At 42.0% G+C, this 26,606-nt stretch overlaps 1 protein-coding gene across 2 annotated transcripts in view; it reads right to left on the reverse strand.

The window, feature by feature from the left end:
• The window catches only part of kcnip4a (potassium voltage-gated channel interacting protein 4a), a 278,940-nt gene that overhangs the window by 168,931 nt on the left and 83,403 nt on the right, over positions 1–26,606 (reverse strand). Inside the window, exon 1 of one of the 2 annotated variants that reach the window (XM_021615143.3) lies at positions 23,373–23,987. The exons of the other annotated variant lie outside the window; for it this stretch is intronic. Within the exon in view, the coding sequence (XP_021470818.1) occupies positions 23,373–23,460 (88 nt within the window). The 5' untranslated portion in view covers positions 23,461–23,987. Of the gene's footprint in view, positions 1–23,372; positions 23,988–26,606 lie in introns of those variants that run through there. 2 annotated transcript variants of the gene reach the window in all.

Raw genomic sequence — 26,606 nt, forward strand, 5'->3', positions numbered from 1 at the left:
AAACAATTTAAAGGCAATCATACCAAATACTAATTGAGTGTATGTAAACTGGGAATGTAATGAAAATAAATAAAAGCTGAAATAAATAATTATCTTTACTATTATTCTGACATTTCACTTTCTTAAAATAAAGTGTTGATCCTAACTGACCTAAGACAAGGAATTCTTACAAGGATTAAATGTCAGGAATTGTGAAAAACTGAGTTTAAATATATTTGGCTAAGGTGTATGTAAACTTCTGACTTCAACTGTACCTACTCCGGATGGCCCAGCTCATTGATTGCAGCGGACCAAACCAACCCTAAACACTTTACATTTTTTAAATGTTGCTTTGCATTTAAATAGAATATTAAGCAGTCGCAATGGTCCGTGGAAAGAAGAATTTCCTAAATGTTCCCGGGTCCTTGAGGCCAATGTCCAAAATCTTTCCTCCTAACTGCTCTACAGTGCGTACGCACACACACACACACACACAACTGCGTGGTCCATGACAGGATCTACGACAGGATCCACGAGAGAGAGAGTGGCGGATCGTCTGGATCTAGAGAAGGGGTTTCTGGCTAGGATTACTTGTGTCAGAGCGGTAACTAAAGCCCCCGTTGACCACTAGTCTTAGGTTGCAGTGTCCGTCACATCCTGCTGGTTAAGACAAGGTCACAGTCGGAGTGCTCCCTGCACGCACACATGCTCACTCACACACATACTTACGCACATCCCCAAACCTGCACAGTCTATACGTGCAGACATTGCATACCAAAGACAACTATACACCCCAGATAGACTCACACATAGCATCCCAAAGGAGAGCAGACCACACATGGGCCCAGTTCTCCCAAATGAAGTAAATAACATCCCTAAACTAGGGTAATTTAAACAGCCCGGTTTCTGGAGCAGCTGTGCCACTTGGACAGAATGAGTCTGCTCAGATCCAAGAGTAGAAAATGCACCAAAAAAAGAAGCGTAATATTCCTATGTAAATCTATTACCTTCTCAGATGGGACTTCATCCTCGACCTGTTGATATGTATAGCCTACCGGCCTTCCTTAAATTAAAACATTAAATAAAATGCTGTACAACATTTGGCAACATACATTTTATCACACTCCCAATCTATTTGTTTAAGGCTATAATCAAAACTGTATGGTGCAGACGTTATGATTGAGATAAGATAATATATTTCTCGTCAAGATCAGATTAAAAAGGGGCTGTGGGCATCAGGGCTATCTTCTCTATTTACTCACTATTCGCAATAGCAAAACATAGGAAGGCTAAAAGGTTATGGCAACAGGCAGACTGAACATCCATTGCCTTGAATTCACAGCGGGTTTCTCTCAAACACTTGCCAAGGCTGGTGGATTTTGTCATGATAATGTCATTGGATTGGAAAGTCTCAAGGGCGAGGTGACTAAAGGGGTTCGTTCACATGCTTCCCAGCCAAAACAGTTCGGTAGAGTTGGTGAAATATGACATTTTGTGATGTTTTTATTAGTTTTGGACTTGGGTTTTTCCCAGCTGTTCAGGCACACACATTTTTTTTCTGGAGGCAAGCCAAAGTTAGGTGATTGGTCAACAGTAGGGATTCTTCAATAAAATCTGTTATTATAGTAGAGATTAGTGGTTTTCAGGCAAAAAAATGTATTTGAAAAATACTGCAAACATCTTAGATGTAAAATTGCGCAATTAAGATATCTTCTGCAAAAACATCAAAATGAATGACAGACTTAATCTAAGATAACTCAAGAAATCTAACTATTTTGAGGAAGTGTATACTGGCTATCGAATCTCAAAATGGACAAACAGTACCATCGCCGCTTTCTTCATCATTTTTCAAGCAAAGGTCTTTTAAGGAAGTATGCCAGTAAATTCGTTTGGTTCATCTAGGTGCCAGCCAAACTGAAGCACACTGACGCCTTTAGACTAGAGGGGGAATTCTATCTGCACCCGAAGGCAATACTAAGATGTGCACAGCAGGTCTGGCTGGGTGTATTTTGCTGGACGTTATAGAAAGCTGACCTGTAACTACGCTGGACAAAAATATAAACGCAACATGTAAAGTGTTGGTCCCATGTTTTGTGAGTTGAAAAAATTACTCAGAAAAATCCATATGTACAAAAAGAGTATTACTCTCCAATTTTGTGAACAAATTAGTTTACATCCCTGTTAGTGAGCATTTTTCCTTTGCCAAGAAAGTCCATCCACCTGACCGGTGTGGCATATCAGGAAACTGGTTAAACAGCATGATAATTACACAGGTGCACCTTGTGCTTGGGACAATAAAAGACCACTCAAAAAATTGCTGTTTTTTCACATAACACAATGCCACAGATGTCTCAAGTTTTGAGGGAGTACGCAATTGGCATGTTGACTGCAGGAATATCCACCAGAGCTGTGCCAGATTAATGTTCATTTGTATGGCATTGTGTGGGCGAGCGGTTTGCTGCTGTCAAAATTGTGAACAGAGTACCCCATGGTGGCGTTGGGGTTATCATTATCATCTCTCAGCATGATAATGCATGGCCCCATGTCGCAAGAATCTGTACACAATTTCTAGACGCTGAAAATGTCTCAGTTCTTCCATGTCCTGCATACTCAGACATGTCACACATTGAGCATGTTTGGGATGCCCTGGATCAACGTGTACGACATCGTGTTCCAGTTCCCACCAAAATCCAGCAATTTCACACAGCCATCAAAGAGGAGTGGGACAACATTCCGCAGGCCACAATCAACAGCCTGATCAACTCTATGCGAAGGAGATGTGTCGCGCAGCGTGAGGCAAATGGTGGTCACACCAGATACCGACTGGTTTTCTGACCCCCGACCCTACCTTTTTATTAAGGTATCTGTGACCAACAGATACATATCTGTAAACCCAGTCAAGTGACAGCCATAGATTAGGGACTAATGAATGGATTTCCAATGACAGATTTCTACATACGAACTGTAACTCAGTAAAATCTTTGAAATGGTAGCACATTGCACTTATATTTTTGTTCAGTGTAGATGAGCCTTCAGCCACGCCAAGGACCGTAAAAACGGATTTAAAAAAAAATTATCCTCCTTCATAAATCTCTCCGTGTGTGTGTGTGTGTGATATATATATATATATATATATATATGTGTGTGGACTGCATTTGAAGCCAGCTGGGGATGAATCTTGCTCAATGACGCACCAAATGAGAGAAAATAACATTAGACTGTTAGACAATTACAAAGGTAACAGAGGGTGTAATTACAAAACAACAGTGTTTCAACATTTATGCTTACCCTCATGTTTCCCATAGTACAGTGCACACCATAACAAGGATCACTGAGAAAAAAAAAAAACTACAACTACTGAGATTACATAGTCTCTGCATACAATTACTGCTGTGCCATCTCAAACAGCGGCTGGCCACGAATGCGAGCGACAATGTATGATTTGAAACATCATGCGATAATGATTCTACATATGTTGCCTACCACCTGCCTACAGATGAATCTGGCAGTTGATTGATGGGCTTTGTCCCTGACAAATAAATCAAATTAAATAAAATGGAGAGAAAAAGTTAGTGCAAACAGTCACACATTAATCCAGAAATGAGAGTTACATCTAATTCAATATTGCCTACAGGCAGCTCTCTGTAAGTACAGGAAGATTCCACCTCTGTCACCAACGGTGAAGTAAAGCTGACTAACAGAACCCTCCAAGATATGATGGCACAGGTGCAATAGCACATATGTACAGTGAAGCTTCCTGATCATGCTCTCCATGTTAGTCAGAGTTCATATGGGAAGAGAATTGAACCCAGGTCACACGCATGACAGTGGTGATGTTATTAAAGAGGCATGTCTCAGAAAGGAACATCCAAATGTCATTCAATATGCACTGCCTCAATGGCAGTGTCAGTGGAATTCCACAGGGCATGCATTCATTTGACATTTTAGTCATTTAGCAGACGCTCTTATCCACAGCGAATTACTGTATTGAGTGCATACATTTTTGTATTGGTTCCCTGTGGGAATTGAACCCACAACCCAGGCATGGCATTGCAAGCACCGTGCTCTACTAACTGAGCCACACGGGACCTCACTCAAAAAGGGCTCTTCTATTCTGTCCATCTCTCCATTGCCCATTTATTTGAAATCCTGGACATCGTCATTCATATTTTATGGATTTAAATGAACAGGGTCGTTCCATTACAGAATTCAATTTAGCGCAAATCTAAGACTTGAAAGCATTTCCAGGAAATGGCTACATTCAAATCAGTGTAATGGGGTGTTGCTTTTTGTGTTTCTCAAGCACAGGCCAAACAAATGCAACATTTAAAATCAATAATTTAAATAATAAAATAACTATACATGAGAAGGTGCCTCGACGTTCACATTACTGAAACCCCATTCCTACCCAACCCAGCGTAGAAAACTTCTGATGAAACATTCCATTATCTTAAGGCCTTAGTGCTATACTAAAGTTCTTCCAGTTTCCAAGGGACTCTGTTCCATTCTCTCTCCCATCAGGGTGTATTGATTCCCCTTTGTTGCAGGAAGAGGCAGAGGACTTCAGTGTTGGTAATTGGGAGTTAATCGTGCAGGCAGGACAACGTCTCTCCTGTCACAAGCTGTCTTGGGCAAGAGGATTCATTTCTGGAACACCAACCACGTTTCCATCCACAGTTCTCATGCGAATAAAGTCATATGTATAAAACAGAATTTGTTAATTCAACATGGTGGGATCCTTGTGTGTCAGTAAAATGTTTTTATGTGCAAATAGATATAATAGGGAGTTCCGTTTTAGCATGTGAATGGAGATGAAGCTCGTGGATGAGGCTCCTACGGATTAGTTAATTTGACCAAATGTGTACTTTGCATTCCGCTTTCTTACATATCATATTTGATTGGTGAGTTTGTAAACTACCTTTTTGATTCAAATGTCACACAACCTGAGGAGCTGAAGACCTGTAATTAACGTTTCAACCGCAATGGCTTCTTCTTCTTCTTCAGAACCTCAGTACGGTTCTAGTCTCAGGAAATTACAGCTATCATTGCCACTCAGCTCAAAACTGCCATCGATGCTGCTCTGGCCCCCTTCTCTGCCGTCCTGTATGGTGTCTGAGCCGCTGAGGATGAACAAGGCTGCCGAATTGACGGCTTTGAACATGACCTGTGTGACTACAGCGACCGCATAGTAACACTGGAGGAAACGGTCACCCATCTGAGCTCCGAAAAACAAAAGCTGATTGACAAGACCGATGACCTGGAATCCCGTTCTTGCCGTTGCAATCTTTGTGTTGTTGGTATACCAGAGAAACGTGAAAGAGGGGACTCCGTTAAGTTCATGTCAGAATTCTTCACGTATGTGCTAGGTCCGGCCATCGTTCCATCACCCCCGAAGCTGGATAGAGCCCACCATATTGGCCCCTCCCCAGCAGGCGGAGACGACAACTCCAAGCCTAGTGTTTATCGTCCGACAAGGAGTGCATCCTCCAGAGGCAGGGCGGAGACCAGCTACACTTCTGCAGACGCAAGGTGTTCATCTTTCCTGACCTCAGCTCGAATGGCGCCAAAAAAAGAGCTATAAATTCCTCGATGTGAAACGCAAACTTCATGAGAATTGAAATTCTCACGCCGCTACCCTGCTCGTCTGCACATTGAACATGCCGGGGGTAAGCTACAGTTCGACTCCCACGAGGACGCCCAGTGTTGGTTCGACAGTCACTTCTGAGCCGTATCTTGGATCTATAACCTACTCTTTTGCCAGGTAGCATGCATATAGCCTAGCCTCTAAGTCGAAGGTATGTTTGACTTTTACGGCAGGGCATTTTCTTCCCGTTGCCATTCCCTTTCTACTCGGCAGAAACACTAACGTTATTGGACCCTGATAAAAAAATAACTAATACTGTCTTGTGTGGTTGTCATTTAAGCTACACATTTGGGAGCTCCTTTTAATTTGGCTAGATGGCTAGCGTAGTAATGCACGGCTACAATTCCAAGCTTTTGCAGAGCTTTTCTTTGTTTTCTTCCTTTTCATTTAGATACTTACTGAAGGTCTTTTCACCACTTGATAACGCCCTATTGATCATTCGTACATGTACAGACACTCGGCCCCTTTTCTTTTTTGGTAACAGGGTAACATACTGTGGGACACTTATTTGGCCATCCTTAAGACACATTGTACGTTTTGCACTGATTGAAGAATCTCTGACTCAGGACAGTTCAGTTTCACTGTTATGGGGTGTAAGACCTAGTTATGGGGTGTCGACCTAATCACCTTTTTGTGAATGCTTTTTCAAATGTATTTCACCACCGAGTTAGGACAAGAAGGTTTCTGTTTATATGCACCGAAGCCTCACAAACTTCAACCTGCTGTCTCCATTCACTGGAGAAGGAGACGAGGAGTGACCTTTTTTGGTCCTATTTTTTATTTGTTGCTTTTTTCATCAGTTCTCTGTTATCTTTGCAAATTATATTAATAGTATTATGGGAATAGGTAGGCCTAATCTTATAAAGTTTCTATATTGGAATACTAAGGCAATGAGCAATCCTGTCAAGAGGCCTAGGATCTTCTCTCATTTGAAAAAGCTAAAAGTAGATATTTTTTTACACGAGACCCATTTACCCATTTATGCATTTCAGATCACTCAAGGCTACAAAACTCCACGTTTAGTCAGGTTTTCCTTCCAGACTTTAACTCCCAAGCCAGTGGGGTTGCAATTATGGTTAGTAAAATAATACATTTCTCTACTACTAATGTTATTTCAGACAGTAATGAGAGATATTTCATCATAACTGGCACCATTTGACACACACCTGTAGTCTTGGTCAATGTATATGCTCCCATTTTTGATGATGTTGAATTTGCCAACGGGTTGCTGGGGAAAATCCCTTCTCTGAACACCCATCTTTTGATATTTGGCGGGGATCTGAATTGTGTTACTAGCCCGGCTTAAGACTGCTTCAACCCCAGAACTATGTCTCCTTCTGTTATGTCAAAGACCTTCTCAGATTTTATGGTTCAGAACGGGTATACAGATCTCTAGAGTTTTCAGAATCCCCAGGCAAGAGAGAATTCTTTATTTTCACGCGTACACCATTCTTTTTCTCGTCTTGACCATTTCTTTATTGAACATAAGTTACTTGCAAAATGTCACCTCTTCTGAATATTTACCCGGTGTAATTTCTGACCATGGACCTTTAGCCCTAGCCATAGTCCTATCAGGACAAACTCATACTCCTCTCTGGAGATTCAATTCTCTTCTCCTGCCTGATTGCAGACTTCTGTGATGTTATCTCCACTTCCATTGATAATTTTCTTATTTCAAATCAGACAAACTCAACCTCTCATTCTCGCTTATGGGAATCACTTAAGGCCTATCTTAGAGGATAAATTATTTCTTATTATTCTCATTTAAACAAAACTCGGAAAGCTAAACTAGAAGAACTGACTAAAGTCATCCTTGACTTAGACCATCAATATGCCCTGATTCCATCTCCAGAGCTATTTAAGCAACGCTTTAACTTACAATCTGAATTAAATCTCTTCTCCACTACAGATGCAGAACGTTTACTATTGCATTCACGTGGTAACTACTATGAACATGGTGACAGAGCAAGTCATCTGCTCGCACACCAATTAAAACGCAGTGCTGCTACCCGTCTGATTCCCCAAATTAAAGATTCCTCTCATAGATTGAATTCTGACCCTACGGAGATCAATGACACCTGCAAATCCTTCTATTCGCCTAAATTTCCATCAGATACTGCCAATATGACTACGTTTTTGGGTGAACTGGAGACTCCCACAGTTGAGGCTGAAACTGCAGATGACCTTGATTTCCCTCTCAGCCTTGAAGGTATTCAGTCTATCAAGTCGATGCAGAGCAGTAAGGCTCCAGGGCCTGATGGGTTTCCAGCTGAGGTCTTCAAGAAATTCTATACCAAGTTAGCCCCTTTACTTTTATCTATGTATAATGAATCCCTTGAACATGGCTTGATGCCACCTACCCTAACACAGGCGTCAAATGCGCTTCTCCTTAAGGGTAAAGACCACACTTCCTGTTCTTCACTTAGGCCCCAAAGTCTCCTTAATGTGGATGTAAAGGTGCTGGTGAAGGTGATAGCGAGGCGTCTGGAAGTAGTCTTAGCTGGAATCATATCACAGGAACAAACCGGCTTTATAAAAAGGACAGATATTAAATTTTTAAACATTCGGACGGTGTTTAACATGATTTATTCTAAACAATTCTCCAACTCCCCTGAGGTTGTCATCTCCCTAGAGACAGAAAAGGCATTTGACAGAATTGAGTGGGAGTACCGCTGCATCTACTATGAGTCCTATTGATAAGAATCACTTATTCCCCGCTTCTCTAATAGATAATGCTTTCTCTTACTGGACAAGGAAAGGTATTAAGTCCTTCAAAGACTTATATGTAAATATAATTTTTTTCTAGTTTTCCCAACCTGGCCTCTAAAATACTCTGCCTCCATTTCACTTTTTCCGTTACCTTCAAATTAGGCATTGGGTCCCCTCCCAATTCTCTGCTCCACCCTTTTGCCAACCCTGGTATGGCAATTGACTCTATTACCTCAACAGAACGCAGTCATTTCTCAGATCTGTGTATTTTGTCATTGGACAAACACTCCACCAACAAAATGAAATCTGCTTGGGAATTTACAAGGAGTGGTGGGATGAGGCGATTGATAGAGTGTGCTCCACTACATCTTGTGTTCGTCTTAGTCTCATACAATCAAGGTTTCACATAGGGTGCATAATTTTTCCAAATCGGCATATATTCAAATGTAAATGTTAGGTGTGATAGTCATATGTTAATTCTATGCTCTAAACTACTAAATTACTGGGATTCCACTTTTAAAACATTATCTAAGGTGCATGAAATTAACCTGCAGCCTTGTCCCTTGATAGCGGTTTTCAGTATTCCGGAATACTTATTCTCCTTGGACCCCAAACCATACCCATATTGTTGTTTTTACATCCTTATTAGACTTCTCCAGTGGAAGTCTGCTCAGCCCCCCTCTACTTCAATGGCTCAACGATGTAATGTTCATCCTAAAGCTTGAGAAAATAAAGTATTCTTAGGGGTTCCAACGATACATTTGTTAGAAAATGGCAACCATTTATATTACACTTTAATGGCTTGCAGAGGCTCACCTCTGATGAGATGCTTTAAAGTTTAAGGCATTACCAGTAGTCATTACATGATAGGTACAGTCATCAATATAATGCTATCCAGCCCAAGCAAGTTTGTCTAAGGTTTACTGATCATTTATTTATTTCTGTTTGTATTTTGAATCTGTATTAAGTTTTTTTTGTATGTATGTATGTATGTATGTATGTATGTATGTATGTATGTATGTATGTATGTATGTATGTATGTATGTATGTATGTATGTATGTATGTATGTATATGTATATATATATATATATATATATATATATATATATATATATATATATATATATATATATATATACACATACATACATACACACACACTCTGTAGAATGTGTTTTCTAGGACCAAATTGAGGGAGGGTGTGGGATGGGTTGCCTATACGGGGTGATCAGGGTGGGTGGTTGGAAGAGGGTTTGGAGGGAGGGAATCGAGGAGGGTGGACTGAGGTAGGGAAGGGACTAGGGGGGTTGGGTGGATGTGTTGTATGGAGGGAAGGTGGGTGGTTGGAATACAGTAAAATCTTTGTAATTACCTTGATGTACATTCTGTAAAACTTGAATAAAAATATATACTACCGTTCAAAAGTTTGGGGTCACTTAGAAATGTCCTTGTTTTTGAAAGAAAACCTATTTTTTTGTCCATTAAAATAACATCAAATTGGTCAGAAATACAGAATAGACATTCACTAGAAAACCTTTTTGCAATTATGTTAGCACAGCTGAAACCTGTTGTGCTCATTAAAGAAGCAATACCACTGGCCTTCTTTAGACTAGTTGAGTATCTGGAACCTCAGCATTTGTGGGTTTGATTAGAGGCTCAAAATGGCCAGAAACAAATAACTTTCTTCTGAAACTCTTCAGTCTATTCTTGTTCTGAGAAATGAAGGCTATTCCATGCGAGAAATTACCAAGAAAATGAAGATCTCGTACAACACTGTGTAATACTCCCTTCACATATCAGCACAAACAGTCTCTAACCAGAATAGAAAGAGGAGTGGGAGGCCCCGGTGCACAACTGAGCAAGAGGACAAGTACATTAGTGTGTCTAGTTTGAGAAACAGACACCTCACAAGTCCTCAACTGGCAGCTTCATTAAATAGTACCAGCAAAACACCAGTCTCAACGTCAACAGTGAAGAGGCGACTCCGGGATGCAGGACATCTAGGCAGAGCTCCTCTGTCCAGTGTCTGTGTTCTTTTGCCCATCTTAATCTTTTCTTTTTATTGGTCAGTCAGATATGGCTTTTCCTTTGCAACTCTGCCTAGAAAGCCAGCATCCCGGAGTCACCTCTTCACTGTTGATGTTGAGACTGGTGCTATCCATAATAATCTCATCCTGTAGACTACCTACCCACACTACACACATTTGCCATTTAACGCAACAGTTTGTGACAAAACTATCAATAGGGTTGAAAATGCAATCGAAAGTTTGTGATTCTATTTTTTTCCAGTACATTAAAACTTGAGTGAAAACTTACATTGTGTGTGTGCACTATGTCATCACTCACCGATTTTTCAGCGGTGGTGTTTCTGCCAAGTCCGTTTGGTGGAAACACCACTGGAGGGAAAATGCTCATATTTGTGGATTTTAGATATTCACATGAAAATCTGTTGGGAATTAGATGGAAACCTAGCTACTGACAAGATCGACAGAGAGAGAAGGACAGAGGTGGAACTTAGAGAGCCCAAGAAAGTGGTTTCCACAAGTACATAGAGTAGCCAGCCAAACAGAAACAGTAGCCAGCCAGGTTTCCAAGGACATCTATTGTGGATGGCCTCTGGTACATTTTAATACCTCGATTCCATCTGAAATATACAGCAAAATGATTTAATAATTTAAAGAGTTTACCTCCCAGATTGAAAAAATTACAATTTGAATGACTGAAAATGTATGATTTCAATGTATTGTTAGTTGTTTTGGATATTGTCTAGGCATACACGATTCAGGACTATTTTCTAAGTCAGAGAACATTAAACCACATCAGCAGACCACTTTTGAGGTCCGGGAAACATCTGAGAAATGTAGATTGAGGTGTAGTTACCCTTTAATTAAAGTGAGCACCTAGCAAGAGGCTGTTTAGCTGTGCTTTTGTAGCACACGTGATGGTAGAGTTTGCAAAACAAATACCCACTGGATTGATGAAAATAATCATAATATCATTCTGCCAGGTAAGCATAGGCTACTTTAAAGTTAGTCTTTCCCAAAAACATTAAATTAAGGTTATCTACCAGAGGACTGTTTTCATTAGCATTATCGCTAACAGCTACACAAAGTGGTAGACGTGCGCATCACACACAGAGGCAGGGGCATTCTCGTTGCCTCTTCAGAAAGTTGCAGTAAAGACTAATCACTGATGCATTCCGTTCATGTCTTAAGATAAACTTGGGCAAATTACATTTTCAATACATTTACAGTAGTTGATTGCTGACTAAGGTCAATAAAAAAAAATATATTGTTGAACTCAGTTTTACTGTCTGGATTCCATGAGGGCACTAATTATCATATTTCCTCCCCCAATTGTTCCTGCAGTGATGATTCACCATATTCATTGAATGTTTTCATAATTTATAAGCAGATAATCACCAAAAAGCCTAGGCCTAACAGTAGCCTATGCAAATTAGTGATCCAAATGAACAACTCTCACCTATGTGATTCAGTCGGCTACACTGACTGACAAGGGTCACTCACTTTAGAGTCACTGTCTGGCAAGCCCCAACATCCTACGAGATCCTTTGGTTTAGTTGTCCCTTTGCGATATGGACAACCACGTTGCATGATTGGTTTATAGGATATTGACTTTATTCAGTCAGTTTGACACCTTTTATAAACTAGTCAACACTTTACATTTCAGATGTCAATCAAAGCACTAAAAAGCGCAAAATAAAATGGTGTCAAATAACAATAATTAGTCGAAGTCGTGGATTTTGACTCATCGTCACTTTTATTACATGGGACGTGCAAATTCAGCAACCAGAAATCTATATCGACTAGATGCTCATGTCTCCAACCTATTAATGGGAGTTGTTGTCCCAAAGGCGGGAAGGCAGGCGACAAGCGTAGGTCCATAAAAATCCCATAGAAACACATTGGGCTCATTTTGGACAGATTTCGGCAACAGTGAAATCTCACATCGCCTTCCTCTGCTGTGTTTCCCTGCCATCGCTCACTTTGTGACTGACAGTCGCCTATCCTAGCAATAGATCGCTAGAAAATGCATATCATTCAGTCTAGCGGGAGAGGTTTCACCGCACTAGAAAATTATTATTTATGGTTGCACCGATATTACATTTTTGGCCGATACCGATATCCAATACTTCCCTTAACAAAAAAACTAAAATATTTAGCAGCCTTTTAAGCATTCTAGTACAGTTAAATAGTTAAAACACACACACACAAAAAAAAGTTATTTTGTTGGAATTTACATATGTCCCTATTACCAGCAAAACATAATCAAAACCTATTTCTTTCACTTACTTGCTGTGCTGTTTCGTTGTTCATTCTTTTCATTCTCAACCAGTAGTGTGTACCGGGGCTCGAGGTGCTCGACCAGTCGGCAAAAGCCAACATCATCCACGACAGAGAACGGTTGATTGTCAAGGGCAACGAATTCCATTATCTTGGCGTTAATGGATTTCGTCCTTGAGCTAAAAATTTTGCAGAAATGTTCTTACTCTTTCAAATGACTGCTCGACTTGAACTTGTTTAGTTGTTGGAAGTGTGCACTTAGAACAAAAGCAGAAAAAAACTAAAGTAGTCCAACGTCTGGGGGTGATGCACTTTCAAATTATTAATTAGGTTTGTGATAAGAAACTATTTCACTTTCTCCCCTCGGGAAATAATAGCAGCACAAACGTTGCATACAGGCCTACAGGTATTGTTATCTTCCTTTGAAACGTCAAAATAGATCCACACAGAGGACATTGTGTGCCAGGTTATGAATGCTAGGTTGCACGTGTAGCGCTGTATTTTTAGTGGCTTCATTACGTCATCTACCTACATTATATAGGAATGCAAGTCAGCTTTGACATTGGTTTTGCACATCTGCATTAAGCTAGACATCGGGCCGATGCCGATGTCGACATTTTTAACTAATATCGTCCGATTCCGATATGCTTACAGATATCCTGCATCCCTATTATTATGACATTTTTTAGACCACTGCGCCACTCGGGAGGCCCGCAAAATATAAACTTTTAGTTGAAAAGTAGCCTAGTTAAATATGAGGTGGAAAGTGTAACCGGCTGAAAATGATTAGCAGACAGCCGACGCTAACGTAAAACACTGACGAAAGAGTGGGAGGGAAAAGGTACATGAGATTGAGAGAAGGCGTCAGAAGACCAGAAAAAGAGGAGTGAGAACTGGGGGAGAGAAAGAGAAGTAGAGAGAAAGGAAGAGTGAGAATAAGCAGGGTTGACAGAGGGGGAGGGAAAGAGAAAGATGATAGAGAACAAGATGGATTAAGTGCGCAAGCAACAGGGCAGGGGAGAAGGGGGTTGGAGAATTTAGTCATCTAAATTTAAATCTAAGTTTCCAACAGTTATGATGACTTGAGGGAACACCAAAACACAAAAAGGTGCTGAGGTATTGGAATAAGTCGCTGACGTGATAAAACATGAGGAGCCAATAACACAAATCAACACCAAACAAATTAAGATCCCTGTGTTGATCTAAAAGGGCAAAGCCTTTGTTGGCTGTTCAATGTCCTTGGGCTCCGGTCCGACGGCCCTGCCTCTTCTTCACATCATTATCTAATAATGAAGCAGGGCCATATCGCTGCAGGTTTTCAATTTGGCTCCACTCCTGCAGCAGCAGCGCTACCCAGGCATCTGTGGTCTGTGGGTCCCCAGGAGGCATCAAAAGTACAGAGGGATCCAATACACAGAGCTCAGCGCTCGACCATGCCCTCCAACGCTGCTGCTAAAAATACCCTGGCCATTCTTTCTAGTGAAAGGGACTCTCATTTACAAACATTAGTGCAAATGGTAAAATTGATTACATTTTCTATAGGGGCTAGATTGGAATGGACTGCAGGCTAGTATCACTAGGAGCAGTAGACCAATGTACATCGCAGAAAAACAATGACTTCTTGGTATCCAGAGGGACTGGTGAATTCTCTGATTGTATTGCGGTCGCCACGGGCACAGACTACTAAAAAACAACCTAAGCAAATGTAAATGTCACTGACTTTTGCCGTGTTTCCTTTACTGAAAATATTGTATTTATTCGGGGAAAACCCATCGAGATCAGGGGCTCATTCCCAAGGGTGCCCTGATCACAGTAATACAACAATCAAATACAATAACACAAAACAGCAAATCAATACAAAACACAGTAAGAAAAAGTTCCATTCCTCGGCTACTACGTCCTCAATCAACACCATAAACTGCCCGAGCTGCACCAGAACATCCAACATGTAAACATCAATTCTCCAGTTTGTGGACAATTTATGAATCTAAAACAAATCAAAAGTCAACCCTAGGGTGTCGGTCATTCAAAAGTTCTTACTTGATCAAACTTGTTTCATATAAATAACTAAATCTTAAATGCTGCCGACATACAACACAGATCATACTAATTTGTACAGTGCATGTATACAGTGAATTACATATTTACACATTAACAAAGGAGTAACTAGAATTAAGCAATAAGGTCCGGGGGGGTGTGGTATATGGCCAACATACCATGGCTAAGGGCTGTTCTTATGCACGACGCAACGCGAAGTGCCTGGATACAGCCCTTAGCTGTGGTATATTGGCCATATACCACAAACCCCTGAGGTGCCTTATTGCTATTATAAACTGGTTACCAACGTAATTAGAGCAGTACAAATAAAATGTTTCGTCATACCCGTGGTATACGCTCTGACAGCCAATCAGCATTAAGGGCTTGAACCACCCAGTTTATAAATTGTGGTAGACCAGGGGTGTGGGGGCGTACACACAATAACTCCAGCTCTCGTCCCTGGAGACGGGGTGCTGTAATCACTCCTCTCAACCCTGAGGGTGACATTCATTTGACAAGCTCATCATTATCTAATTACTCATTGTAAGTCCAATTAATAACAGGCTACTCACCGATGGGGGTTCTAGCTCTACAGCGACTACTAGAAGGCTGAGCCATCCATATCCACTAGTGTGTATGTGAGCTATGTGCTCACATCATAACGCACTCGTGAGGGTTTTTCGGAGAAGTTGGAGCCAAACACACACATAATCAAAGTCAGAATAACAGCTGGTTCCCTTAACTTCTGGTTTTTAACGGGGTGGAGGATTGCTGAAGACATTAATCTTTTTTTTCTTCTTTTAACCAGCATAATTATTTTTTGGCTTAGAAACCTGGCGGAAGACAACCGAGTAGCCAAATGAAAGACAAATTGATCATGCCCATCCTCTCCATCCTCTCTTTAAGATGAGAGTGAGCTGGATTACTTTACTACATCCATCCCAGCCCGAGGGATGAGTTGTGTGGACTATCCCTCGCATTGTGTCCGCAGGCAAGCAGTGCCAACTTCGGTCCAGGAAGCCATGCCAGTCTGACGGCAACAAAGCAGCGGTACCTCTGGGGACAAGGGGCCAGTGAATCAGACGTGGTAAGAGAGCTGACCTCTTCCTGGTCCGTGCTAAAAGGCAGTGAACTGTGGGAAAGGGGTTGCGATGAAAGGTCAATATTCATTGGACATGGGCCAACATGCTACTGAGATGGATACCGTCTTGAGTTTTAGCCATTTTTGTTCAATTATGTGTAGCAGCTTGATAAGACATTACTAATGCCCTTGTCAGACATTCCTTGGCTTATGTCACCTGGTGTCATGTCAACTGGGCCTGGTTACCTGTCTAAATGAAGGATGAATTAAACTAAATGCCTTTGATCTCTAAGATCAGCTGAAGGGGGTTTGGGGACGTTCGGTCACAGAGGTAGAATAAATAGCTCTCGCCTCTGATAGAGGTAATTCAATTGTCCTACTTTACTTTCTTGGCTCCGTCTGCAGCTAGGAGGGGGGAGGCGGGGGGGGGGGGGTTGTCTGAACATTTTCAGTCTAAATTAAATCTAATTATGATGCTGCTTGTACTGTGTAGCTGCTTTGTGATATTTTGGCTTCAGAATGTCTTTGATGAGCCATGCCGGCTCCATGGACTGCAAATTCAAGAAAGACAATTGCAGAGTCATTGCTGTATCATTATGAGACAAACATAAGCATACTGCAAGCAACAGAATATCCTAGAGAGACTTAATGGGCCGGTTCCCCTGTAAGAGAACGACTAGGCTTAATCTGTCGAGACTTTAGTACGTTTTCACTATAAAATATGGACCAACACTTATCTTGAGAAGAGTAGCTCTATCGGAAATAATTAGCAAATTTGCAAAGTAATGAGTCACATCAGATCTTGATTCTCTGCACACAACTCGAATATTGGTAAAAGGGTGTGTCTCAGATTCTCCAGCAGATGCCATATCAGTTCACTGGAGGTGAAAGGCAACATTATGAAACGTTCGTCAACCATCTGTCATTGTTGTATCTAAATGAAATGTGGAGTTGGGCTGCATGGACTGTATACAACAAAAAGGTCTGAAAGGTGTGTATCGGTTCAATCAATATTGTCATTGCTTCGCTTTTCCTTCCGATAGGCTGGGTGGAATTTTAGCCACATTGCTTAGACGTATACAATTGTTTCAGATCTACAGTGCCTAGCTGGTAAAGACTAGGGGTTGATTTGGGTTTCACTTAGCGCACAGAGTTCAACAGTGAGCCTTCTCTGGTTACAGAACAGGTAGACTATGTACTGTGAGGGCCAACAACATGCCAACGCAATCTGCAATTCGGTATTAAATATTCAGTGTTTGGTCTGGGACTACGGGCTTTGAGAGCGCAGTCTCCAGAGGACAGGTGGAACATAAAGCGAGGGAAAGAAGTACAACTGGTCATCACGGGGCAGGGAAAGCCTTCGCAAGCTCAGTCACATGTGCATGCTCCAGTTACAGACACGCTTGAGGGCACATCCACACAAAGACAAAAAAATAAACATACTAGGAAAATGGTGACGGTCCCGTGAATGCAGATCTTTGCTCATATCTAAACACACACTGATGCACACTCAAACACAAACAACCTCCAAACAGACCCTACTTTGTAACAGACATGAGACGACGAGTGGGTCTCAGTAATGTCCTAAGCTTAGGGCTGGATCCAAACACTTGCAATGTTTATGCAAATCCCTCCCTACAAGCAACTTCCCATGAACACATCTTCTGCTGAATCGACAGAATTCAGCCCCGACGGTACAACATTTCTCAATAAGGAAGGACGGGAAAATATTAGTCTCGACAGAATTCAAAGTAATTTAGTTGACAAGCTAAATTAAATTACTTAAATCAATGAGGGACCACTGAACCGCTTCCAAGAGAATCTAGAAGCCTGTACACCTCTACTTTGACAGGGAGGGAGAGAAGTTGTTGCAGTCCGTTGTATGGGAACTTTCCCCAGGTAAGTGATTCAAAAACAAACAAAACAGAAGGGAAATAGGAGGTAATGTTCCAGAATGAGCACCAGGTATCTGAGCCTGTCCGGCTGAAAATGATGTATTACAGGAGCCGCCTCCGGGTGAAATCTGAATGCTAAGGGGGCCATCCGACCGGAGAGGGAAAAAATAAAATGGAAAATGTCTGATCTCTGACTTGGAGCAAATGGCAGATTTACCGCACGCCGTCTGTAGCGCAGGCAGGGGCAACGGCGGCATAGAAAAGAAGAGGCAGGCCTAATGTACAGGGGAGACTTGGAACACTTGTGCAGAGTCTTTGCGCAAAGTCTGGGGGGATATTGACAAGCAAGGATTGACTCGGAAATTAGGCCGCTTAGGCGTAAACACGTAACACGTACGTACTGGTTTAAAACTTCTAATACACTTGATTAATACTTCGGTGATTAGTCCCTCTTTCTTCCTCCCTCTCAATCAGTGAAAGTGACTACATAAAAGGGAAATGTGTTTCCCTCAGTGCTCAGGTAAATCGTTGCGGTTTTTAATGTATTGAGTGCTGATAGGAATGTTTTGTTTTATGGCTTAAGAACCTGTACAATTTTGATTTGCCCCCCCCCACCCCTTTACTCTCAGAGGCAGACCACTGCTGAAACATTTAAGGATCTGCTCTGTGAAAGTGTTATCATAGAATGTGTGCCATGAATACAAATTCAACTGGAGGCCTGACTCTAGCCATTGTACTCGTCATAACCTTATGCGCTGGACATAATAATTGCTCCTCATCCACACAAATAAACCGGAGCGTCACATTCATATGATAGTTGGCAGTAAAATAACCAAATTTATATACAGTCCGGTGCAACATATTAAGTCACACAAACTGCACTGTAGGCCTATGCATAAAGACACAATCTTAGTGACTATTTGTAACAGAAAGAGCATGCATGAACTGTAAGTACTTTACTGTAAGTAAAGTCTTCAATGTCCGTGGAGCCAATTCTAGAACAATGAACATCTCAATTAAAATCTTATGGTCCAGAAATTTGCAGAATCAATCATTCTCCTACTAGATCATCACAGTGATGCGGCCATCGCTCGCTCTGGTCAAAAAAACCATATGAATCACGTCAGGTTCTATAAAATAATTGGCCGGTGCAGATTTTTCAACAATGGGTTAACTGAGGTGGAAATGCTATTCTGGCTCTAATGGTTGAATTATTAATGGTTGATATAATCATGTGGGTTTTATCTACATCACAGGTATGACTGTTCTTCTTGTTGCATTGCATCATATTCATTGGCCATTGGCAGTTACACCCCTCAGCATATGTTTCAAGACAAAATACAAATGAGCAGTAGCATTGGTGGTTTACAACACATTAAGTCACTCTCGAAGAGCATCTTCTCATTCTCCCATAAGAAAAGGCTCAAATATATCAAATTGAGTAGGGCTAGACTATATTAAATAACTGATTAGAGATGGGGGACATAAGCCTAGTTTAGTGGCAACCGCTCTACACCAAATGTGCAAATGACTGGCAGAGACGGCCACGTTGCATTATGTGGATTTTGTCGTTTCAGATAAAAGCACCACAGCAAAAGTGCAACACCTCCATATCAAACCATTAGGCTTCTTACAAATCCATACTAGTATTGATCAAAACTTACATACTGTATTTAAATTGTACACTTTTCTGTGTCAGAATCTAATTTGATGCCACCAACGGGTATCGGAGGTTTAGAGAAAGAGACAACGCACACTTAGAACAGCTCAACTGGCTTTAAGTGGCCTATAACATTTTGGTTTTCCTAATTCAGCGAGCTTACAGGAATTGGGCTTCCTCCAATGGGAATTATAGCTTCTCTATTTATCCATTGTTATTAATAATTAATATGTTAGGCTTTAGCTGTCAAACAGAGAACTGACAGAAAAGACGATACCTAAGCAAAATATACTAAGTAGATTCAGCTTTCCTTTTATAAAAAGCATGTTAGTCTGGTGCATCCGCAGACCTGGAATAAGTCAGCCTCTGAAGTTTCCAGACACAAATGACTGACAAAAATGTACTTAATTTGGGCCTATATTATCCCCCAATTTGTAAAACGAAAGGCCAGAATAATGCTACTTTGAAAAAACAATATCTATGTTTCAATGAACAAATGCATAAACATGTTCTGATGAAGCAAGGGAGAACGACAATCTCCTGTAGGTATGGAAACCAACATCTCATTTGGTGGAGAGATGGTACTCTCCTTGCTCCGTACCACCAATGGTGATCACATCAACGATTGGTGTAATTGAGTGGAAAAGACCCTCCTACACTCTGCCAGATTGGTGGAGCAATCTACCAAAAACCACCAAGGACGAACCTGTGGACTGTTGTCGTTTACCATGTCTACAACCAGATATCATATCCAACTAAATCCAGTCAGGTACTGAACCGCTAACTTCCCCAATGCTGTGAATACAGTGCATTCGAAAAGTATTCAGACCCCTTCCCATATTGTTAAATTACAGCCTTATTCTTAAATGGATTAAATAACATGTTTTCCTCCTCAATCTACACACAACACCCCATAATGACAAAGTGAACAGGTTTTTAGAAATGTATTATAAATATAAAATAAATAACTTATTTACATTAGTACTCAGACCCTTTGCTATGAGTCTCGAAATTGAGCTCAGGTGCATCCTTTTTCCATTGATCATCCTTGAGATGTTTCTACAACTTGGAGTCTACCTGTGGTAAATTCAATTGATTGGACATTGATTTGGAGAGGCACACACCTGTCTACAGGAGGTCCCAGTGCATGTCAGAGCAAAACCAAGCCATGAGGTCGAAGGAATTGTCTGTAAAGCACAGAGACCGGATTGTGTTGAGGCACAGATCTGGGGAAGGGTACCAAAACATTTCTGCAGCATTGAAGATCCTCAAGAACACAGTGACCTCCAACATACTTAAATTGAAATAGTTTGGAACCACCAAGACTCTTCCTAGAGCTAACCTCTGGCCAAACTGAGCAATCAGGGAGAAGGGCCTTGGTCAGGGAGGTGACCAAAAACCCAATGGTCACTCTGACAGAGCTCCAGAGTTCCTCTGTGGAGATGGGAGAAACTTCCAGCACTCCACCAATCAGGCCTTTATGGTTAGACGGAAGCCACTCCTCAGTAAAAGGCATATGACAACCCGCTAGGAGTTTGCCAAAAGGCACCTAAAGGACACTCAGACCATGAGAAGCAAGATTCTCTGGTTTGATGAAACCAAGATTAACTCTTCGGCTTGAATGCCAAGCATCACATCTGGAGGAAACCTGACACCACTCATCACCTTGCCAATATCATCCCTAAGGTGAAGCATGATGGTGACAGCATCATGCTGTGGGGATGTTTATCAGCAGCAGGGACAGGGAGAGTAGTCAGGTTTGAGGGAAAAATGAACAGAGCAAAGTAGAGAGATCCTTGATGAAAACCTGCTCCAGAGCTTAGACTGGGGTGAAGGTTCACCTTCCAACAGGACAACAACCCTGAGCACACAGCCCAGACAACGTAGGAGTGGCTTCGGGACAAGTCTCTGAATGTCCTTGAGTGGCCCAGCCAGAGCCCGGACTTGAACCCTAACGCTAACATCTCTGGAGAGACCTGAACATAGCTGTGCAGCGACACTTTCCATCCAATCTGACAGAGCTTGAGAGAATCTGCAGAGAAGAATGGAAGAAACTCCCCAAATACAGGTGTGCCAAGCTTCCAGCGTCATACCTGAGAAGACAAGGCTGTCATCGCTGCCAAAGGTGTTTCAACAAATACTGAGTAATTTACAGAATACTCATATAAATGATCAGTTTTCAATTTTGAATACATGTGCAAAAAAAACAACCAAAAAACTGTTTTTGCTTTATCATTATGGGGTAGAGAGTGTAGATTGATGAGGGGAAAAGTGCACTGTACATGTATTACAGGGGTGTCCACTAGTTACCACAGCCACAAAGTCAAAATTGTCTATAATCGTTAACTTAATGAAAACAAATGTTTATTGATCTTAATTTAAGGTTAGGCATAAGGTTAGCAGTGTGGTTAGGTTAAATATTTTAAGAAGAGAAATTGTAGAAATAGGACCCGTTTTTTGTCCCGTTTTTGACTTTGTGGCAGCATTATAGGCATGCGTGCACTAATTAATGTCCATATGCAATGAGTATGGAGCAGCTATTCATGAAGTACATTCAGTCCCACATACCACTTCATAAGGTGCACAATTGCCTCTGCCAGTCATTAGCATTTTCATTTAGCACCTCTCAGAGGCTTCGGGCCACCTCATACACATAGGGAGATAATCAACCAGCCCTTCTGCTAGACAGCCAAATGAATGTACTAACAAGACAGGGACATGATGTCTACTAGCCTAAGGAGACCACACAGAGATGACAATGTACTCTGGTGATGACAAACGCCAGTGTCTTCATTATACATGAACATCATCTGAATGAGAGCGAGAAGGATAAGCAAACACTGATTAAATTAATAATGTATACATGTGAGTTATATAAATACTGCATGCATACAGTATCTATAGAACATGTTCTCCCCACCTGCTACTATAAGTGACCTTTGTTCTGTATTGAACGTAATCTAATATGTAATCTCGTTCAATCTCATTTGTTCATTACCAGTCCCATCGCCAAAACTCAGACGTGGGAGTTAAGCTGGTGCAGAAGTTACAATACATCTGTTAATATAGGCATACTTGGGATGAGTTTTATAATGACTCCTAAATCATGCAAACAAGGCAGTGACTATAGAAATTATTTTAGATATATTTTTTTCTGATGCAGTATGGCTGTATAATTGACCTGTCAAGAGGTTCGCTGAGGAGCAAGCAACACGCTGACCAAGGTAACTTTGCCAACTGATTGATACTTCGTCACTTTCGATGACAAAGAACACACTTTGTCCATGAATACACTGGAACCAACAGCCTTATGAGTAAATGTTCAGGAAACTGATTAGTTTATAACCTTTAATATGCAGTATATTTTATGTTTAAGTAAAATGCAGTATTCTATAAATCAATTGTGGCCAGGTATGAAAGACTGTTGGATTGTCAGCCATAATGATTCTCAGATTGATCTATGACAAAACCATAAAATACAACACATTATGGGCTTCTTTGATGAAGCTGTGTAAATGGTTCTCAGTGACTACGTCACATTTTGTGTACTGTAGCTCAGGCATGCTGGAAGGGTTGTACACTACTAGCGATCAGTGACATATATTCAGGCACCTGTCCAAGGTGGAGATGGTGGTGACTTCTTTTTCAGTCCCTCCCACACTCCTCCTTACCAATCTCTCGCTCTGACACACACACACACACACAATGACCTGGCGCATGTAATAAAGCACACTCCAACTCCAGTATTTTTCACTGTACTCCAACTTGTCATGACCGTATACATGAGCTAGACACCACAAGGCACGGCAAGCATTAAAGTGTGCTTGCTCTGTGTGGAAGTTTTATGCTTCTGTGGAAGCTGTGCTCTGCTTTGCACCGTGAAGTAAGTGACCATAAATGAACACGTTTAGGAGAAGCTTCCAAAAGTACGACAACTTAACTTCCAAGATAACAAATGTTAGGCTACAGCCCATCTCAGCAGGACTGAAAGCAAGAGAGTTACTGTACACACAAAACACAGTAGCAGACAAGGGATGGCACAAAGCCCTTCAGAAACTTTACCTGCATGAAGCGTGCCCGTGACAAGTCTATACAGGTACTGAGCGAACTTAAACATCTCCCTCTTGCACCTCTTCCTGCAGCTGCTCATGTTGGCACAGGGGTCAGGGGTCGCGAGGGGAATGGACTCTTCTTCAGGGTGTAATCCTTCTTGTTCCGCTCTCCGGGCTCTCCTCTTCTGTCCTCCAGTCCACTGTGTGGCTACGTTCCCCGGCGTGCCCCTGGTCTAAGTGTGAGAGTGGTTGTGTTGGTGGCGGGAGCGCTTTGTGGAGAGCACCCCAGGGCTGCTCTTAATGTGACACCTTTCTCAGGGCTTCTCCGGCGCCTAGGCTCCGATCACCAGTGGGACGCTGCACAGTGAGCGCTGTAAGGGTCATTAATATTTCCTCACCGGCAGTTTACCTCAGGGTCCCCACGGTGCTGCTCTGCATCACTTGCACTCCCTCTTTTTCTCTGTACAGTGACCCTCCCTCGCTTTCGCTCTCTCTCATTGAAGCTTATTTTACAGAAGAGGCTATTCTCTCTCCACCCTTCTTTTTTCTTCCCTGTACAGTGGCTCTCCACCTCTCGCTCCCCTACTACGCCAGCTGCTTACTCTACTCAGCACCATCTGAGAATGTTTTGCCCTCGATGACTGTTACCAAAGGGGGAGGGGCCTGTTTGGCCCTAGGGAGGAGGAGAGATAGAGCAAAAGGAGGAGAGAAGGAAACAAGGGGAAAGTAGTAAGGGGAAAATGTCTAACTCAATGAATGAGCGATGACCGCAGATTACGGGCCTGTCACATCACGCTGCTCTATAGACCATTACTGACAGTGATAATGCAATGGAATCAGTTTCCCAGGAGAGAAAGCAAGAGGTAAGATTGAACAGGTACTTTTTTTTAATGTATTTCTTTATTTACCTAGGCAAGTCAGTTATGAACAAATTCTTATTTACAATGACAGCCTAGGAACAGTGGGAGAACGACAGATTTTTACCTTGTCAGCTCGGGGATTCGATCTAGCAACCTTCCGGTTACTGGCCCAACACTAACCACTAGGCTACATCCCGCCCGATTTGAAACTGAACTGAATGAATATTGTATTTTGAAATAATCTTTCAGTTCAATATTTATATATTCAGTTTCAATAGTGTAGATATTTAAAACATTGTCTATCAAGTTTGCAAACTATAATTTAAAGTTGATCAAAGTTTCATATATCCAACTTCTCAAATGCATTCAGATTCAGTTTTCAAAAACACCGTTCCCGGGCCTCCCGGGTGGCGCAGTGGCTAAGGGCGCTGTACTGCAGCGCCAGCTGTGCCATCAGAGTCCCTGGGTTCGCGCCCAGGCTCTGTCGTAACCGGCCGCGACCGGGAGGTCCGTGGGGCGACGCACAATTGGCCTAGCGTCGTCCGGGTTAGGGAGGGCTTGGTCGGTAGGGATGTCCTTGTCTCATCGCGCACCAGCGACTCCTGTGGCGGGTCGGGCGCAGTGCGCGCTAACCAAGGTTGCCAGGTGCACGGTGTAGCCTCCGACACATTGGTGCGGCTGGCTTCCGGGTTGGATGTGCGCTGTGTTAAGAAGCAGTGCGGCTGGTTGGGTTGTGTATCGGAGGACGCATTCAACCTTCGTCTCTCCCGAGCCCGTACGGGAGTTGTAGCGATGAGACAAGATAGTAGCTACTACAACAATTGGATACCACGAAATTGGGGGGTAAAAAAGAAAGAAAGAAAAAAAAAAAAAAAAACACACCGTTCCCCAAATTCTGATTCAAAACCAGACAACATCCTGGTAGTTTGCCAGGTATGAAAGTTAGTGAACAGATAATCAAATTCTCACTGTGGTAAACAGAAAAGCTTCTGGTAGTTTCTGAAGCCAATGTGGCATGTTGAATGTATTTTATTTATTTTCTTCCAATTATTTTGCTCTAGCATTTGAACCGTTTTGGCTATGCGTTATGTCCCCATCCCTGAAAGCTAAGACTCTAGCAAGAATTTGCCTTCTGTTCCCAGTCTATGATGATCACAGGCCTCGTTAGAAGGGAGTCATAAAAGCCGCTATTTAGCCACCATAAAAATGTTGAACAGCTCCGTCGCAGCCCTTTTATGGATTGCCTTTCTACTCCCTATTTAATCTTGCTCTTGTGACTGACTGGGTTCGAACTAGGTCTCCTGCATGTCACAAGACTGTTAGCCCACTAATACTGAACAAAAATATAAAACTCAACATGCAACAATTTCAAAAGTTTGCCAGGTCCAGAAAATCAATGAGTTTTATTACAGATGAATTCCTCAGCACCCCCCTCTCCAGGCGATCCCACTGGTGAAGAAGCCGGATGAGGCCGGTTGGACGTACTGCCACATTCGCTAAGACGACATTGGAGACAGCTTATGGTAGAGAAATTAACATTACATTTTCTGGCAACAGCTCCGATGACACATCTGTGGCATTGTGTTGTGTACCAAAGCACAAGGTGCACCTGTATAATCAGGTGCCACACTGGTCAGCTTCTTGATATGCCACACTGGTCAGGTGGATGGATTATCTTGGCAAAGGAGAAATGCTCACTAACATGGATGTAAACATTTGTGCACAACATTTTAGAGAAATAAGCTTTTGTGCTTATAACTGATTGGGTTAAAAATCAGGCCATCTGCACAACAAGAATGTGACAGATCGAAGCGGAAGGACCTGTGAACCCCATTTAATGAGAGTGCAGCAGAGGTGGCGATTGTGGAATACAGGAAACGGAGGGCAGAGCACTCCACACATTCGCATCGACAGGGCTGTAATGGAGCAGGTCGAGAGCTTCAAGTTTCTCAGTGTCCACATCACTAAGGACCAATCATGGTCCAAACAGTGGTGAAGATGGCACAAAAACACCTCTTCCTCCTCAGGAGGCTGAAAATAATTTGGCATGGACTCTCAGATCATCAAAAAGTTGTACAGCTGCACCAGTGAGAGCATATTGACTAAATGCTTGCTATGGCAACTGCTTGGCATCTGACCAAAAGGCGCTACAGAGGGTAGTGTTTACGGCCTAGTACATCACTGAGGCCAAGCTCCCAACCATCCAGGACCCCTTTGTGCCCAATAATGTTTGTACCATGTTTTGTGCTGCTGCCATGTTATGTTGCTACCATACTGTGTTGTCATGTTGTGCTCCCTTGCTATGTTGTCATCTTAGGTCTCTCTTTATGTAGTGTTGTCTCGTGTTTTGTCCTATATTTTTTAATCCCAGCCCCCAGTCCAAG

This window comes from Oncorhynchus mykiss, chromosome 9 (assembly GCF_057628025.1).
Source record: "Oncorhynchus mykiss isolate SJ-2025 chromosome 9, ASM5762802v1, whole genome shotgun sequence".
Taxonomy (NCBI): domain Eukaryota; kingdom Metazoa; phylum Chordata; class Actinopteri; order Salmoniformes; family Salmonidae; genus Oncorhynchus; species Oncorhynchus mykiss.